This window comes from Malaclemys terrapin, chromosome 14, assembly GCF_027887155.1.
Source record: "Malaclemys terrapin pileata isolate rMalTer1 chromosome 14, rMalTer1.hap1, whole genome shotgun sequence".
Classification (NCBI taxonomy): Eukaryota; Metazoa; Chordata; order Testudines; family Emydidae; genus Malaclemys; species Malaclemys terrapin.
This window is the reverse complement of record NC_071518.1, coordinates 17,747,434-17,761,217: the sequence shown is the minus strand read 5'-3', so window position 1 is coordinate 17,761,217 and position 13,784 is coordinate 17,747,434. Positions and strand designations below refer to the sequence as shown.

General features: G+C 42.8%; 1 protein-coding gene across 1 annotated transcript in view; it reads right to left on the bottom strand.

Annotated features, from left to right (window-relative positions):
• Positions 1-2,806: 2,806 nt before the first annotated feature.
• BEAN1 (brain expressed associated with NEDD4 1) overlaps positions 2,807-13,784 on the bottom strand; it is a 112,625-nt gene continuing 101,647 nt past the window's right edge. The window contains exon 6 of the mRNA XM_054049151.1: positions 2,807-6,614. Within this exon, the coding sequence (XP_053905126.1) occupies positions 6,266-6,614 (349 nt within the window). The 3' untranslated portion in view covers positions 2,807-6,265. The remainder of the gene's footprint in view (positions 6,615-13,784) is intronic.

Here is a 13,784-nt window from a genome sequence, read left to right as displayed (position 1 = left end):
TGGGCCCTGATGGGAAGAGAGGTAGGGGAGATGCCTACATGAGCGAGGGCTCCAAGCTGCTTGGCTGTGCGGTGGCATCAGGATTTAGTGGCTCTGTGCATGCCCACAGGGTTAGGCAACAGCTGAATGTCAGCGGCAGTTAAAGAGGCAGTTAGGTGCCTAAGTCCCTTTGTGAATCTGGCCCTGCAGGCCTGATTCTTTTCTTCATCAGGCCAGTCTCTGCCAGCAGAGGGATGTTATTAAAATCAGTGGCTTTATGGATTTATCAGGAGTAAAACTAGTGTAAAGCAGGGGGGAATCAGGCCCTAAAAACGAGCTGGGAGCAAATTGTCTGCTCACTCCAGACACCCTTAAATACCATCCTTATCTCTGGCCATACTGAACGTTGAAGCCAATGTGCCTTTTCATCACTCCTGCTCGTTCTGTCTCTCTGTGGTGAAGTGAGAATGCTTACACCGAAATGGATTTGTCTGAAATTGGGCCGGGATGTAGAGTTTGACCGTTGCTGTATGAGAGATGCCTATTGCTGTATATACTGAAAACTAACTAATGCTCAGGCATGCGAGGAAACGAGCTGCCTATAGAACAGCAAAGTCAAGTAGGAAGTGTCTGAACTTTGATCTGTTCTCTGTAAGGCTAGGAAAGGTGGCTTAGTGGACAGGACATTGGGCTGCGATTTGGGAGACTTTGGTTCAATTTCCGACTCAGCAACAGACTTCCTGTCTGGCCAATGGCAAGTGACTAAATTTAGGCTATGTCTACACAGCTGGCACTTTACAATGAATAGCAAAAAATAATCGACAATTGTAAGGTGACTGGCTTGACATTTTTACTTTGAAGGCATAGCTGGGATAGCAAGAGGTTCTTGTAAATTGTTCTATTGTTGGCCTTCTGGGAAAGTCCTGTAGAATTTATCAAATCATCCTGTCCTGTCTATGGGTATTTTTGAACCATACTCTAGAATTCTAAAGCAGAGATATAATTCTCTATTAAATGGAATTGTTTGTCTTAAAAAAAAAAAAAAAGCTATAGCAAATTTATAATTTTCTGTTACATTCTAGGACTTTTCCAGAAGGGTAGAATGGGACTGGGATGTTTACACCTGCACTTATTCTTCATTAGGATCTATTTCTTCATTCATCTCCTCTAAGAACTAGAACATTGGTTAACACAGAGCATCGCTATTAATAAAGTTGACCTGATAAACGTGTAAGGAGAAAGCAGTTCCGAACATGTACATCACTGATGCCCTAACCTGTTTGCAGATGAGTTAAAAGAAAGACACCTTTTAAATGATTTGACAGTAAGCAACTTGACCTACAGTCAAATGAAAATGTTCTAGTCATGAGCACACTCCACACTTTGTCCTCTTTCACAGTGATTCAAAAAAGGGACAATGGATAACTAACAACGTGTGGAAGCTTTTCTTGTGTGTGCCTCATTCTGAACCTGTGACAGCACAGGATATATTTTGCTTAGAAGAAGCCTGAAATGTACCATTGTGTAGAATAATACTCCATATCATAATGGGAAGGCATTTGAACAGATGCTTAACAACAAATGTGGTGAAATATATTGCACATTTCAGTTATTTAAATGCATGAAAACCAAAGATCTAGGAAAAAGTGTAAAATTCAAGGTGAATATACATTAGTTTTGTGCAGATGCTACAAATGTCACCATATTTATTTGTGCATAGTTTCTATGAAAATAGTTGCAGTTGTGAAAAATCTGTGTTTGAGAAACAGAGTAATAGAGGACAGCTCAAACACATTTCAGTGCTATAACTGGTGAGTTTAGCTACTTAAGAATGAAGCAATCAGTAGTTAATTACTATCAAATGTGCACTGGGATAACACTTTTTCTGATGAAGGAAACACATTTACTGAAATTAAACATTACTGGCAAGAAGGGACTCTCTGTGCTGCTGTTGACTCTCAACTGTATGTCATGCTTTCAACATAATTTCTGAGGGAGTCGGTTCATACACGAGTTGGGGAAGAGAAAAGGCACCGCTAATTCCATTGTTATTCGTGGAACGGAGACCAAGATACTGCTTCTCTTCACAAAGAACAGGCTTCCCCTAGTGCCCAGCTGGAAACATCTACATTTGTGGATCCTATAAGACTAGGACCATGTTGTGGTTTTGATAAGATGTTCATTTCCTATAGGGGCTGTAATTGTAGCTCTTACATGTTTTGAGACGGATCTAGCTCTCAGTGAAGTCAATGGAAAGGCTACAGTTTACTTCAGTGGGAATTAGATCCAACTGCTGAAGAGGCCATTTATTTAAGGGGGTGGGCAGAGACTGGTTTAGATGAGGGCCACTCATTATTTGTAGGGGTTAGATGAAAAACTATCATACGCCTGAGTCTGGCAGTCGGCGAATACTCAGACATAAACGTAAGGGTTAGTCTGTTTATTTCCGAAGAGTAGCATGTATCTGCACTGCCCCAGGAACAGACAAGGGAGGAAATTGATCCTCCCCCTTTGCTGCGCAGGTGAAGTAATCTGCAGCCTTGGCCAGTACACTGGGGGTAGGAAAATAGAATCAAAGCTCCACCCACAATCCCCGCCCAACTGTGCAGAAGGAGGAGGAGTGACTCTTTGGAAGCTGCCCTCCCCTGTGCTCTGACAGTGTGAGTAGCCCGAGGATAGGCTTCTCCCCCTTAGTTCCCACAGAAGATGTGTAGAGGGAGCCATAATCTTGCCCTGAATTAACCTAGTCAATTGGCAGACAACTAAAGAAAATAACGAGTGGTCCAAAATCAGTACAGATGCAACAAAAAGCACAGAAGTTCTATGATTTACATTTATGTTCTTTACTAAAAGTTCAGTCTGCAAAGGTCAGTATACTAAAAATACCCCAAATAAAGGAGATGAATACAGACATGTGCCAATGTTAACAGCAAGAAACATTGTGTCCAAACTGTTCTTCCTGACAATAGTGAGATAAACAAAAGGCCATGTCCTGCACTCAGCTGCCCATAGGGCACCCTTTGAAGTTAAGAGAGTGTCTGGGGCAAAACCTGATAGCAGGATATAGTTCTCTTAGGGTCTAACCCAACTCCCATTAAACTCTGGAGAAAGAATCCTGTTGACTTCAGTAAGTAGGGGTTAGATTGGACCTTTAAATAGTCCTGTGTTCTCTAAGAAATTAGATTTCTCTATTACATAATTAAAAAGAACTATAGTCAACGCTTCTTACTCTGGTGGTGGTAGTAAAAATCTACTGGAGAGAGGTTATAGTTGCATACAAACGTCTGTTAATGGTATTCTCTGTCCTGAATAGTATCTGGGTCACTTCCATTCAGACCTGTCCAACTATTCCCACATAATGTCTAGCTTTCACATGTTTAAAAAGAATTACCAACAAAGTTTTAAAAAGTCACTCCAGCAATTCATTTTAGTGAAATACTAATTGCAAAGTTACTTAGTACAATTAATAACATACTTTTACTTTTAATTCTAATTTGGAGGACATTAAAAAAATCAGTTAAATACTATTTACTAAAAGAAGCACTTTTTCATTGGTCACTGTTCAGAAAGCAAGTATTCCTTTATAGTAAGTATATGACAAGATAACATACCTGTGCACTCAGTGCTAAATTACCTATAGAAGTACTACATTATTGTTAGTAGTATTTATTTTACTTAAAACATATAAACAATTAATCATTGTTAAGGCCCAAACCAGCAGAAGTATGTGCCTGGCTTTTATGCCGAATGTGAGTATGGAAGATGATGTTCTAGTTGGCTACTGTGTCCCTCTCTGACAAACAAGCTGGACATATTTTTGATGGATTGGGCCCTTTGAATGATGTCTACATAGTATGATAAACAGATGAGTTTATTTTATTAAACAATACACCATAAGGGGGAGCAGACAGCTATTTGTGAACAATCCTGCTACCTGTAGTCCAGATTACAATACTAAGAACGTTTTAGCTCTCGTGTCTGAACAGAGAGTTTGATTAGATATCTACAGTTTCAGCGCTGGTAACATCTCCCTCACTAGATAAAATACAAATCTGCCATTCTCACCACTGCCTTCATCAAAATGAGATTTTTTGGGGGGAAAATCTTAGCCCTTCACCATACGTGGAAAATTAATGGAGGGGAATGAAATAAATTAAAGGGACACTGTCAGGTTAAAAATAATATTTAAAAAGTAATTTCTTAGCTGTATGGTCCTAACAACAGATTGGGGACCTGATCCTCTGAGGTGCAAAGTGCTCTCAGCTTCAAGAGACACTCCCAGCACCACAATTTTATAGTTACAAAGGAAAGAATTTTCTAAACTCTCATTTACTTTCTAATATTTATGGGTCAGATTCTGTCACCCTTACTTGACTAGTACCTTATACTGCAGGTAGTCCCACTGATTCCAGTAGGACTATTCATGGGGTAAGGTCCTACTAAATTCATAGATGCTAAAGCCAGAAGGGGCTAGTGTGCACATCCAGGCTGATCTGTTTAGCCCAGGCCATAGAACTGCCCCCAAAATAATTCTTACAGCAGATACTTTAGAAAAACATCCACCCTTGATTTAAATCTTGTCAGTGATGGATTAGTAAGGAACTAAAGGCGGGAAATGAAATTTATACAGCTCTACGTGGGCTTATGGAAAATAGATCTTACAAGTTTGGTTGATAAAGGTAATAGTGTTGATGTAATATACTTAGACTTCTGTAGAGCATTTGAATTGGTATGACATGACATTTTTGATTAAAAACTAGACTAATATAAAATTAACATGGCACACATTAAAAACTGATTAACTGATAGTCTCAAAATGTAACTGTAAATGGGGGATCATCATTTTCATCAATGATCTGGAAGAAAACATAAAGCAATGATAACATATGTACTGTATTCGTTTTCATAAGAAGTAATTACATGTCCTTCAGAGGAGATATTAAACTGAGGTCCTTTCTGCCCATGTGAAAACTGAAGAACTATGCAAGAGATTTACCAAAATGGGCTAGATCCATTGGCTTCAAAGGTGCTACATTGATTTACACCAGTTGAGGATCTGGACTACAGAGGGTGTATGCTCACTATACCAAGTAAGGTCAAGTCTTCATATTTACAGAGTTTACCTCTGTTGTTATTGGTAGAATGAGTCAATTTCTCTCAGATATATGAGTAATAGAGATCTAAGAACAGATACAAGATTTATGGACAGCTAAATTGCAGTGAAAGAGATCATGAATGATTAAAGGGGTTTTTGCAAAATAAGATTCACTATGTCATTGTGCATGCCAAGTCCTGGCATCTATTATTTACTTTGCACTTTGGCAATTACTGCAGGGAAAGGTCATGATCCCTTGAACGTAGTGTAGGCTTATAATTGAGAAAGACAACTAGCTAATGCCTGGAAATGCAGCTTTGTACCACAAGAACCAGGCCTAACCTACCTGCTAGTATTTCAAAACACCTTTCCCGCCATGGCTATGCCAAGCCACCATGCTGTGATGGACTTTTCACAGGTACCAACCCCACCAGGAAGAGCTTCTAGGAAGATGTCATAGGCCTTCCTCATCAATTAGCAATTCTGGAAATCCATTGCTGTCTAGCCAATGAGCATTTCTGAGACTCCATTGACATTTCTAGCACTCCTATATTTTTTTTATTTTGAGGTGGGATTGGCACTTTTTGGAATGGCATCAAAATCATGGTAGCCAATATATGTAAAGGTTAAGAATAGCCAAATACCGTCTTTCATCACCTTTGAGTAGATGAGTAGTTATGATAACCACATTTTCCAGATACTATCCAGCCTGTCTACTTGAAATATATTTAAATAAAAAATGCTTTATAAATTATAGTTTTTTTTCTTATTTCTAAGATATTTGTTATAATGTACCAATGACGTACACAAACAACAAAAAACTCTTCTTCCTCTTTTTGCTCTACAACATGCAAATACCATAACATTGACAAATAGTGTCAATTGGCTAACATGTATCTACATTAACAGTGGCTGACTTGAATGTGTTTTCAGATGCTTCAAAAAGGTTGGATGCACTGCTTGTTGCTGTTGTTTTATTCTGCAGTTGTTTATATGAGACACCAGAGAATAATTCAAAGCCCAAAGATAAAAGTTTACCTAAACTTTCAAAATTCACTGTTAAAAAAATCCAGCCTCATTTAAAGATATAAAATAGATAAAAGTTTTATGGGTTTTATTCTTCTGTTTAAACCCCATTTTCTCATCCTGACAGACTCCTCCTAAAGAGTGGGTGGAAAGGGCCACTTTCATTTAGATGATTTGGTTGAGAAGGGTTTGACAGTCAGTTGAAGAATTTTTCAGCACATCCATTGGAACCAGCGGAATGGGGCTATTTTGTTCGCACACAACCGTCTCATATGGGGGGGCAGCCTCAAAAGTGAGTGCTGTCAAAGAAATTGATGAGATGGGCTGCTGCAAGTCCTGCAGTCTGACTGGATAATTAGAAGACCTTCCTGTAGTCCCAGAGGCTGCCTCCTCTTCCAAGCTAATGTTTATAGACAATTCATTCCTTTGACAAGGATCTGTCAGAGAATACGGTGGAGGATCATCTGTAGGAATATAGATTTGTGTCGCTCCAGGCCCAATGCACTCATCGTAGCTGAAAGAAAACAAATTCAATATTAGGTGTGTGGGCAGAATATATCAGACAGTTGTGTTCAATGTAAAAGAGGCAGGTAAAATAAAGGGGAAGCGATTATTTGATATTCCCTCCTCCAGGCTGCATCCTCGACCTGCCACTTTGGAAACTTAAGAGCATGAAAACTTAAATGCATGTCTTCAAAGAGGTAGTGGAAAAAGTCAAGCTAAACATCAGAGTCTCAATGAGTGTTCAGGCCCAACCCTTTCTGGTAGTGGTAGCACATAGTAACACCTCGCCTGGCATGAGCCAACAACTTACCGCAGCCCTGAAAATTATGCAGCCTATTTTTTGTTTTATGTGATAGTCACTGTACATATACACAGTAAGAGACAGACCCTGCCTTGAATAGCTTGCAATCTAAACAGGCAAAGCAGATAATGGGTGGCGGGAAAAGAAGTATGCCCATTTTACAAACAGGGACTTGAGGCAGAGAAAGTCAGGCACACAGGGAGTCTGTATCACAGCCAGGAATTGAATACTGGCCTCTTGAGTCATAGTCCAGTGCCTTAACCACAAGAATATCCTTCCTCTCTTTATTTTCCCCATTGGACTAGCTCATTTGTGCTGGCCTGGAGGTGCAGAGGTTAAACCTCCAGCCATTCTGTCTCTCTTCCCTGCCCACCTGCTTGTGTAGAGGAAGGAGAGCCTCATGCATGAATTTCTAGTGTGACCATGCTGGGGTTCCGTGTCTTACTCCCCCTTAATCCCGTGCCTGGCTGCTTGAGAGTCAATTGCAATCTGTCCCCAAATAAATAGGCTGAAATTTCCTGTCCAAACCCCATCCTGCTCAACTGAATTGCCAGCCAGTTTTGCTGGAGCCAGAAACATTAAGAATCTATTTCCTCAATCATATTAGCATCTGAGAGATGTCACAGGCCACTTCCTTAACTATGTAATATTTAGAAGGGGCTTGATTCTGCCACATTTACTCATGGTGAAGAATACTTTTGTCCATGAGTAGTCTTGTTGATTTCAATGAAACTGCTTGCAGGTGTACGTATCCTATTCAGCATGAACAAGGGTGGCAAAACTGGCTGCAGCAGACAAAGGATGGAGTGAAAAAAATGCAGCCTGCATTGCTAATATATCTGGTGAACAAACAGCTCATAAATCCAGTGGATGTTTCTGTTTTTAGCTTCATGGATTGTCCCTTTAAGAAGAGGCAAATGCCTTTAAACTCTGAAATTCAGATTTCCCCATAAGAAAGTAATTGTTTTGTTTTAACTTGTGATCTTTACACCTTGAGCAAAAATTCTGTTTTTTTTTTTTTTCAGAAACAAAGCCGAGCAGATAAAAGGTTGAGTTCTTTTCATATGTCACTTGGAAACCAACTTGGTCCATTCCTTATTAATCCCACTGAAGCTTCCCAATGTATTTGATTTTCCGTTCAATAAAATCAGACCTTGAGCTAAGGATTAAGAATCTGATGCTGCAAAATGCCAACTCCCAGTTAAGTCAATGGAAGTGAAAGCTACTCAGCACCTTGCAAGGTTGGACTTTTATACAGGTATTTAGAACAGCATGTTTATTTTGAAGGATACAGAGCCTGAATCAAAGCCCTTGAAGTGAATGGGAGTCTTTTTGGTTGCAATAAGAGAGTCCTGTGGCACCTTTAAGACTAACAGATGTATTGGAGCATAAGCTTTTGTGGGTGAATACCCACTTCATCAGACACAAGCTTCTTACAGATCCAGACTAACACGGCTACCCCTCTGATTTTTGATTGCAATGGACTTGATGGGGCTGATAGAGCATCTATCCAGCTACAGGTGTTTGAACAGCTTCTAAAACACAACCCACGAAGCAAAGAATAGCTCCAGGATACTACCTGACTGTAAATTGACACAGCTCCATAGATTTCAATTGGGTTACACTGATTTACAAGAGCTATCCAGCCCAATAGCTTCTCCAACCGCATATCTCAACTCATGTCACAAGAAGTCAACTGGAGCCCATCCAAAGTCTACTCACACTCTCCACCAGCCCCAGTATCTCAGCCCTCTGCATAAGGGAAAACAGACAGCCTTTGCAGGGGGTATGTTTGAGTTATTTCAAAGCAGCCGTGTAATGGGGGGGATGAATAATCAGGTTGAAGACCTTTCCCAGCGAACCACCTTCTGGCTGATCCTCCACTGTTATAACTGTCAGTATTGCACAGGAAGAGGCAGCCTCCCAAATAAGTGGGTCCCAAGATAGTTACAACTTTATAGGTCAAAACCAACCCCTGAAATCCTACCCAGAAACCAAGAGGCAGCTAATGACAATCACAGAGCATGGGTGTCCCGTAGTGAGAGACTTGGTTTAGCAAGAAGGTTGCCTCAGTTTTCACTGCAGTGCAAGGTAGAGTGGATTGCAGTGCTGAGGACAGGTCGGATCAGGGCAGTGAGGGAAAGGTTTACATGCTACTGACCAGACAGAGAGGAGAAAGCAGCAGTTCTAGTGCCTGACTGAAGTCATTGTGAATTCTGACATTGACAAAAATGGGACAGGGCACAGGATCAAGGCCCTAGTCATTGCTATTATCTGATCATCAAAATTCCTTTCCTAGGATTCAAAATCATCTCTTTTAATATCTGTGATGGATTGTAGCGCAGCTCCGTAAAACTAAAATGCTGAGTGGGATAAACATCAAAATGGTCCTTTGTGAAGTAGACTTTAAGCAGGCTTTTAAACATCAAAATGAAACAGAAACAAAATGACCATAGCCAACACTTGCTTTTCAGTGTATTTTATGTAAAATAGCAATATGTTGTTTTGCTATATATGCTCTGGAGAAATTAAAAAAAAACAAACAAACCACCACTGCAGATTCAATCAACTTGCTTTTTTTTTTTTTTTTGTAATCAGGATTACATTTTAAAAATCTAATAGGGAACATTTGCCAGGTTTTTCAATTAAATATCTTTTTGGCACTCTCAATGCTGAATTCGCAGATTATCATTGCAACGCAGGCAACTATAAATCATTCAAAGAGTGTGTTTTTACTCTGGAAGCTAGAAATACATTGTTGTGTTTCATTTGCATTTCAGGGTCTTGATATTAATGTTGAATTAGTCTTCTCTGAAAATTTGTAAGTGTTCAGTATATAAATTGTTCTTGGCTAATGATGGTGCTTCATTAGCTTACAATGCACAATTAACCCTGCAAACAGCTATAATTATTATTTATCATAGGTGGCGCAGGTAGTGATGCCAATAATTGAATGCCCATAATTTTCTATTATTGGATGCCGAGAATAAAGAGAAATATTGAATAGCTACCCATTCACTGAGCACCATCTGTCCTGTGCACTGAATGAGGCAGGGTTTTGAGGAAAGAACAGTACATGCTTTATGCACAAGAGGGCCAAACAAAGATTACACAGGCATTTCCTAACTTTTGAGTGCTTGACTTTGCAACCATAACTTTCTTCTCATGCAGTTTTTTTTTGGGGGGGAGGGGGCTGTATTGAGGTACTGCAGTAATACATATACTAAAGCAGGGGTTGGCAACCTACGGCACGCATGCCAAACAGGCACGGGAGCCGATTTTGAGTGGCACGCAGCTCCCTGCTGCGGTCCCGGCCCCCAGCCCCACTCGGCCCCCAGCCCTACTCAGCCCCCCCGCCCACCGCTCTCCCCTGTGGGGGCAGGAGGCAGAAGCTTGGTTCTGCGGCAGCCAAGCTTCCCCCCTCCCCCTCTTCTTCCCCCAGTGTGGTGCTTTCCTGCCCCTCCTCCTCTCCGTTCCTGCGCCAATCAGCTGATGGCCCTAGCAAGGGGGAGGGGGAAGAGCGGCAGCGTGCACACAGCTCCGTAGAGGACGCAGAGAGAGGTAGGGATGGAGCCTGGAGGAAGGGGGTGGAACAGGGCATATCCCTCCCAGCCCCCTGCCATGAGCCGCTCAGGGCAGGGGGCTGGGAGCACCCCCAGAGCTGAGCACCCCAGCCTTCTGGCCTGCACCCCCCACCCCTCTGCCCTGAACCCCCCACCCCAACACACAGTCATCCCTTTGTCTTGCACCCCCACAGCCCCATCCCTCTGCCCTGAACCCCCCGCACACATTCAGCCTTCTGCCCTGAACCCCCCACACCCCAACACATACCCAGCCTTCTGCCCTACACCCCCACAGCCCCATCCCTCTGCCCTGAACCCCCCACACTCAGCCTTCTGCCCTGCACCCCCATGTCCCCAGCCCTCTGCCCTGAACCCCCCCACCCAAACACACCCAGCCTTCCGCCCTGCACCCCCACAGCCCCAGCCCTCTGCCCTGAACCCCCCGCACACATTCAGCCTTCTGCCCTGAACCCCCCACACTCCAACACACACCCAGCCTTCTGCCCTGCACCCCCACAGCCCCATCCCTCTGCCCTGAACCCCCCCACACACTCAGCCTTCTGCCCTGAACCCCCCACACTCCAACCCACACCCAGCCTTCTGCCCTGCACCCCCCGCAGCCCCCAGCCCTCTGCCCTGATCTCTGAAACCCCCCCCACACCCCAGCCTTCTGCCCTGCACCCCCCCCCCAGCCCTATGCCCTGACCCCTGAACCCCCCCCTCCACTAGGTCTGGGGTCCCGGCCGCAGGCCCTGATCAACCCTCTGCCGGCTTAGGTGAACAGAACCCCAGGCTGGCAGCGAGCTGAGCAGGCTGGTGGCGTAAGATCAGCATTTTAATTTAATTTTTAATTTTAAATGAAGCTTCTTAAACATTTTGAAAACCTTGTTTACTTTAAATACAATAGTTTAATTCTATAATATAGACTTATAGAAAGAGATTGTCTAAAAATGTTAAAATGTATTACCGGCATGTGAAACCTTAAATTAGAGTGAATAAATGAAGACTTGGCACACCACTTCTGAAAGGTTGCCGACCCCTGTACTAATGTATGCAATATCACAGGTCTGACTCATTCTTTACACACACTAACACACAGCCCCCGCTCTAAAGAACTCACACTATATGAATGTCATTCTGCAAACCCTTATTCATGAGAGTAGTTCTTACTTACAGGAGTAATAGATCATCTCAAATGAGTGTTGCTAACACATTTATTCCGCTCCACACAGTCATATTTTTTAGGTATGCCTTGTGTGTTTCACAAACCATTCCTCCACAAAGAGTTTTTAGGGAGTTTAAAGCAATTGAATAGGGATTATTTCTTGCATCTTTCCACCTGCAAAGCCAGTGCCTTAGTTACCATCAGTCACACTGTACATGGCACAGAGAGAGTAACAAACTCCTCTAAATATGATCTTAACGAGCTTTTTTTAATACATCGAAAGGTCACAGTTTTAAAGTCAGATCTATCAGGCTCTTCCAGGGTTAGAACTGAGCACTGGGTCCCATTGGAAAGCTGCCTTTCCCAACAGCCCTGCAGAGGTTGTGAGATGATGTGTTTTAAAGCCATGAAGTATTTATGTATGCAAAGGCTGTCAGTGGCCCTGGGCTGAATCTTCCCCTATTCTTGGCCTCTGGCTGGGGTAATTTTGGGGTGAAGTTCTACATTTGGAGACAGAAAATGGAACAGACCCCTCCACTGTACTGGAGGCTGCCTGGCATTGTCAGGGTAGGCCTTGGTAGCTTGCACCTCTGGGCCACCTGCTCCTTGGCTCCTCGCTTCCTGCACCCCAGCAGACAGACCCACAGAGGAAGGAGGGGAGCTGCCCAGCCACCAAGGCATTTTAAATAGGGGTGGGGCAAAGAGGCATGAAGTTACTGGGCTGATACATTGTTCATCACACCAGAGAGGTGTGGAGGGACATGAGAAGGGCCAGCCTTGAGCTGGGGGGAATCTTTTTATGCACCTGTGACAATGGCATTGGCTCCATTTGCCTCCAACTGAAATTGCTTGGCTCCTACTCTGCTCCTTGCCCTAGTCTCTTTGCTCCATGGAGTGGATTGGCTCTGGGACAGAGAGGCATATGGGGCTTCTAGGTCCAAGAAGACAGTGGGTGTACAGCAGCAAGGTAGGGAGACCCAAGCAGCAGTAACTGGGGGAGGAATGGCATGAATGTGTGTGCTGGAGAGGTATTAATTGGGTTGGGGTGAGGAATGGGCGTGTGTGTGTGTGTGTGTGTGTGTAGGGGCGGGTTTGCATTAATAATAGCTGACATATTATGTGTGCATGTGTAGCTGCAGTAACTGTGGAGGAAAGTGGGCACCAGTTTGTGTTTGTGTGTGTGTGTTTGTGTGTGTGTGTGGGGGGGGAAATAGGACTGCTGCATTACTGAACTGGGGCAGCCTAGGCAAGGGCTCCAAACGCTCATGTGGGACCCCTGTGCACTGTTGCCTGTCTTGCTATAACTGACAGATTACAATGTTTTTAAAGTGTGAATCTTGTTTTCTCAGTGTGTGAATTCAGTTTTGCAGCCTCTAAGAGGTTGATTTTTGGGGAGGAAGGCTGCTACAACTCACAAAACTGGTTTAATTGATTCACATTGGTGAGAAAACACCCTTAAAACCAGGCTTTCCTTTTAAAAAAAATCACTATAATGAGTCAATTATGGTGGAACATACACTAAAACACAGGTGTCACATTTTGGTCGCTGGTCACACATTTTGATGACTTGTGTTACACACTGGATGTTTTGGAGGCTGAGTGGTATGAGATGCAAATACTTCTATGTCAGGTTGATTAAAAATTGGTGGTGGTTTGAAGCTGATGGGTGGGTGGGGTGTGTTGGAATGGCACAGGAAGACCTTGGGAGATGGATCCATGGGCAGAGGGTAGATGTGGTGGTCAAAGGTGCATAGTAGCTTCTGCAGTTTATTAAACAGCTACACTGCATTAGTGGACAGCTCACAGAGGATGTATACAATTTTATTTTCATTAGTTTGGTACAAGCATGTGGGTCGCTGTGGTGGGATTGGGGAAGGACTACATTAAAATCTTCCATTGTTGTTTGCAGTGTAATTATAGCCATGTTGGTCCCAGATATTAGAGAGCCAAGGTGAGTGAGGTAATATCTTTTATTGGACCAACTTCTGTTGGGGAGAGAGCCAAGCTTTAAGAGCTCTGTGAAAGCATGTCTCACCAACAGAAGTTGGTGCAATAGAAGATATAATGTCACCCACCTTGTCTCTCTACATTATAATTAGCATTCTCAAGCTTGGCTCTATTTATCCTTTTACTTCCCTAGTAAGACAGTAT